Raw genomic sequence first — 4,956 nt, forward strand, 5'->3', positions numbered from 1 at the left:
GGGTTTGGGTTGCTTTCAAAAGTATAAGATTAGGCACGTTCTTTCTTTGTGTAGGAGAGCTGTATTGGTCTGTGCAGATAAAAAAGCATATGTTATTAACAGGTGTTTTTCATCTACATTCCTTTGCCTTTTTCATCAGCATTACCAACTCCATTCATCTGTCTTTTAATTCATTTTAATGCATTACTCTTAGTTCTTGTATTTTATCATCTTTTTTATTCACTTTTGAGTGTTCTGCTTTTGGCACTGAAAATGGACTCTTCCAAATTATTTGGAGAAGTAGAAGAATGTAACAGCAGCGAATCAGGTTGGACAATGTACATTGGCTCTCCTTCAAATAGTGAGGATGATGATGAGCTGGAAAATGAGGATTTTGATGAATTACAAGATAATAATAAAGAAGTCATTAATCGCGACGACAACGAAGATGGTGATACTGATGATTCAATGGCTTCTGATGCTTCTTCAGGCCCAAGTCATAGGAAGTATTTTACTAAAAATGGAAAGAATACTGGTCCAAGTCTTGCCAATATGGTTCATTACAAGAATCCAAAGGAAAATAATGAGGATCACAAAGTTTGCAGCTTGAACAACAAAGGCAATAATTCAATGAAAAGTGGTTACAAGAATGAAGTCAAGGAAGAAGAGTCTGTTTTTACTGCAAAAGGAGCACCTTCAAATGATGGTAATAAGGTTAGGAAAAGTATTTGGATGGGTAAAGGGAAGAAGTAACATTAATAGCTTAATTCTCATTTTAATTAGATAGTACTAGTACTATTATGTAGTAGTATATCTTTCTTTCTTCTTTCTTACTGCATGGAAAAATTATCAGGATGTTTTCAAGTAGAAACAAACACGTTCTTTTTATTTTGCTATACTGGAGTAAGCGATTTATTAATGTATAGTGCCAGTCAAAACAAGTTAATTCACATGAGTTTTAAACTTCATTACCACGGCCTAGTCGTTGTACTTAAAGAAATTATCTAAGGGTATGAATCGATTGCACATTCATCAAAAGGTCTGTCGTGAACAATTTTTTTGTTGGCCGAGTTAGTATATTACAAATACATACCATTGTATTGGGAAAAAGTTGAATTTATATTGAAAATGACGTGGCGTGACACGTGGACTGGACAAATAGTCAAAGTATAACAATTAAGAAAAAGGTACGGGAGATGACAGGTACGAGAAGAGGAAGTGAAACAGGCACGAGAAGCAGTTTAGATACGAGTCTCGTATCAATTCGAGTCATTTAAAGCCAGTGGATCAAAAGGCACTGAAAACATGGATCTGAAGACAAAAAGGAGTCCAAATTCAGTATTAAATACCTGATACATTAGAAAATTGGTATTTAATAGGAATGATTGTGTAACGGCTCATTTAATATCATTTATTGTCCATAATTATCTCATTAAAGCTTAGGTTTCATTCCTTTATCTAGAATCAACTATAAAAGGAGGAAGTTGTATTGGGAAAAGATCATGGTTGACATCATATTGAAATAAAAACTTGTTCGCTGCTTTATTATTATTCTCAGAAAGCCTATTATTCTTTTTTGGTCTCTTGATTATCAGTAACCCGATTTTTCATCTCAAATTCTAGTTTTAACCGAAATTATATTTTTGGTAAAACAAATTGGTTCTGTTACCGGGAATCTGATAATCTATTCTTTTAAGTTACATTCTATCTGTTGTTATCATCATTTCACACGACAATAATAACAGTGAAAACGCCTTGGGAAACCGTGAAAATCAAATGCATCAAGATCAAGGAGATTTGCAGAACTTTAACGTGGTCCCTTCTCTTCGAAATTCACCACGTCAATCTCGTGAAGGCACTCCTAAATCACATGCTGATGAGCAAGAGCAATCAGAACATTTTGAGGGACCAGAAGAAGCTCTGCAAAGAATAATTGATGCACGGGTTAGCCAAGCTCTTCAGGCGCTAGTTAGCCGGTTACCTGCTGCGCCGTCCACACCTTCGCCTAATAACAATACGCTGGAGAATCCTCGTTCTGGCCTTGTTAATTCAAACGAAGGAACCCCCATTGAACCACGAGAAATGAATCCAGGTAATACAAATAATTCTTATTTACAAAATTTGGTACTAACTTTGCAGACACAGCTCAAAGAACAAAACGAGCGCATCGAGCAAATCCCTGGAGTTCCCCCAATAATCAAAGGAATAGATGCGGATAAATATTCACAACAACCTTGGAAACCAAGTGCTGCTCCCCTTTCAATCCCTAAAAAGTTCAAAATGCCTGACATTTCAAAATATGACGGCACAACCGATCCACGTGACCATGTGACNGACTTCACCAAAAGATCCCTTCAAAATTGCCAAGGGATAACATTAACAATCATTAAAAGTTGTAACATCACTTTCTGAAGCAATAACAGGTGCGGTTACAACTTCTGACGAAGCAGCAATAGGAGCGATTTCAGCTGAGCTTGAAGAGATAACATCAACGAGGGAAGTAACAGTCACAGGAACTTCAATTTCCATAGACTGTGTCATAGAAGTTTCAACTTCGGAAGCTGGAGTTATAACTTCAAGTACCTCAGTAACTGCTTCGGAGTTCAAACACTCTTCTGTTCCAGGAGCTTCAAGTGCTGGAGAGGGGGTGTCAATAGTTCCAAGTGCCGGAGAAGGAGTATCAGCAAGTTGTTGACCTTTTTCGATAGTGTCTATGACTTTGTCCAATTCAGATTGCAAGTCAAAGTTTTCCTGTGTAGCCTCCATCAAAGCATCACGTCGAGAATTTAGAAAAGCCCAACTCACGTCTATGTTGAAATTTTCTTCAAGAGCATTATATTCCTTCTCCAAAGCCTTGTATTCCTTTTCCCACATAGCAAGGTCATTTTTCATTATTTGGTGCTCGGCTAAATGAGAATCCAGGGAAGCTTCAAGAGAGGCATGAGAACTTTCCAAGGCACGGATTCTATCAGAAGAAATTCTTAAATCATTCTGAGCATGACTTAAGTTTTGAGCTAACTCCTTTGCGTATTCTTCTTTCTTCTCCATGAGTGCTTTAAGCTCTTTAATCTCATCATTGGCTCTAGATAAAGAACGTTTCAGAAGCTCTTTATCCTCTTTAAGCTGACCCCAAGAAGCATTCGCAATTCCCAATTCAGAAGTTAAGCCATGATTTTGTTGCTCCAAGTGAGCCTTGCTCTCCCGCAACTCTTCTACAGTCACTTGGGTACTCTCAAATTGTTTTTTCCAGTTTGCTGCCTCAAATAATGCATCCTCAGCTATTTTCCTAGCCTCAGATAGAGCCCTTGTAGACTCTCGTTCCTTTTTCTCCAATGAAGAAACTCGCCCCATCAATTCAGTCCCAATATGATTAGCCTACGGTCATAAAGCATAGAAGTGAGAACTTAGAAAGAAAAAGAAGGAAAGCATTCAAGGTTAAGAAAATTACCTTCAAAGTTGAATGAACTATGTCATTCATCAAAGTGTAACTACTATGGCTTTGCATCTTATTCTTTTCAATTTCTCCAATAAGAGGTTGGAGCCAAGTATCAGCTCTCCCAGAAAAAGGTTGTGACACTCCTCATGGTCATGCTTCTATTGCTGGAACTTATTTCTATATGTGGGACAGATGAAGATGGAACAGCGGAAGGGGGAGTAGTAGAAAAGGTAAACACCACAGGAGTCGTAGGAGTGGGAACAGGAACGGAAGAAGTAGACATAGGAATGGAAGTAGAAGCAATTAAAACTGGTGAAAGAACAGAAATAGTCAATGCTGGCAAAGAAACACTTACGGTTGGCAAATGAATGGAAGAAATAGGTGCGAATGAAGAAAGAGGAACTTCATCGAAAACAGGTCCGAGCTCGCCACTCTCAAAACCACTATCAAAGAGATGCTGAGTTGATTCATTTGTGTTTCTTGGCACGGTGTCTTCATCTGAAGGAATCAAAACAGGCTCGGTGGTCGAAGTTTGAGCAGGAGTATCTTCAATTTCATCATTATTAATAACTCGTCTCCTAATTCGTGGCCTAGCTATTGACGAGGTACCTCCCTCTTCCTCATTCTTAGAACCTTCTCCTATAGCTTTCCTTTTTTGAAGCAAGGTTCGAGTCTTGTCCAAATCAAGTGCAGCATTACCAGACATGCGAAGGGCTGTGACAACATCAGCTGTCATTCCTCTGTTACCAAATCCTGATTAAAAGAAGAATACACAATCAACATTAAGAAAAAAGTACTTAATGTGCAAAAAGAAAAATGTATAAAGAAAAGAGGCGATACCGTGTGTTTTAACTTTCCAGCCATGTAAAGCGGAAATTGATTTCCAAGTTCTTTGCTCCTTAGGAGCAACCTTCAAAATTGAATCTACCCAACCACGAAAGTTGGGAACAGGTTCCACATCTCCCATGGTTGCTACAAAAAACCAAAAAGAGACAAATTTAGAAAAAGAATCGAAATTCTCAACAGAAAAAGAGGTACTGTCAAATAAAAAAAAACTTACGTGCAAAATTCCACTTCTCAGGGAAGGGAATATTTGTTTCACCAAGTAAATCCACCGTACGCACAGCAACGTAACGGGCATACCATCCACGATCATTGTCATCTTCTGTACTTACCAAAACCTTCTTGCTTCTCGCAGTTAAGGTAAAGACTCCATGACGTATCAAATTAGGGTGGTATAAATGGATAAGATGAGAAAAGGTGAAATTAATAGTGGCTTTGGTAGAAAGATATCTCAAACAAGCCACTGCTCTCCATACTAAAGGACCAACTTGGGCCAGACAAATATTAAAGAAACGGCAAAAATTGAGGATGATTGGGTCAATTGGGGGATTAAAACCCAAAGTAAAAGGGTAAGTATAGACAAAAGAGTATCCAATCCTAAAAGAAGAAATTCTTTGGTCAATGGAAGGAATTAACATTCGAAGACTATTTTTCCAGTTACAATCTCCTCTGATGGTAGGGATTGTAAGTTCGGTCAC

At 38.1% G+C, this 4,956-nt stretch overlaps 2 protein-coding genes across 2 annotated transcripts; one reads left to right on the forward strand and one right to left on the reverse strand.

Annotated features, from left to right (window-relative positions):
* LOC109224146 (probable ATP-dependent RNA helicase ddx42) lies at positions 253-732 on the forward strand. Its single transcript, XM_019388734.1, has one exon. It carries the CDS (start codon positions 253-255, stop codon positions 730-732), a length of 480 nt encoding a protein of 159 aa, XP_019244279.1.
* LOC109224147 (protein WEAK CHLOROPLAST MOVEMENT UNDER BLUE LIGHT 1-like) lies at positions 2,356-3,330 on the reverse strand. The gene has a single exon (XM_019388735.1). It carries the CDS (start codon positions 3,328-3,330, stop codon positions 2,356-2,358), a length of 975 nt encoding a protein of 324 aa, XP_019244280.1.

The sequence above is a fragment of the Nicotiana attenuata genome, chromosome 3 (genome assembly GCF_001879085.1).
Source record: "Nicotiana attenuata strain UT chromosome 3, NIATTr2, whole genome shotgun sequence".
NCBI classification, from domain to species: Eukaryota; Viridiplantae; Streptophyta; class Magnoliopsida; order Solanales; family Solanaceae; genus Nicotiana; species Nicotiana attenuata.

Coding starts and splice junctions, on each gene's coding strand:
- LOC109224147 (XM_019388735.1), bottom strand. CDS start 3,330: ATGGGGCGAGTTTCTTCATTGGAGAAAAAGGAACGAGAGTCTACAAGG.
- LOC109224146 (XM_019388734.1), top strand. CDS start 253: ATGGACTCTTCCAAATTATTTGGAGAAGTAGAAGAATGTAACAGCAGC.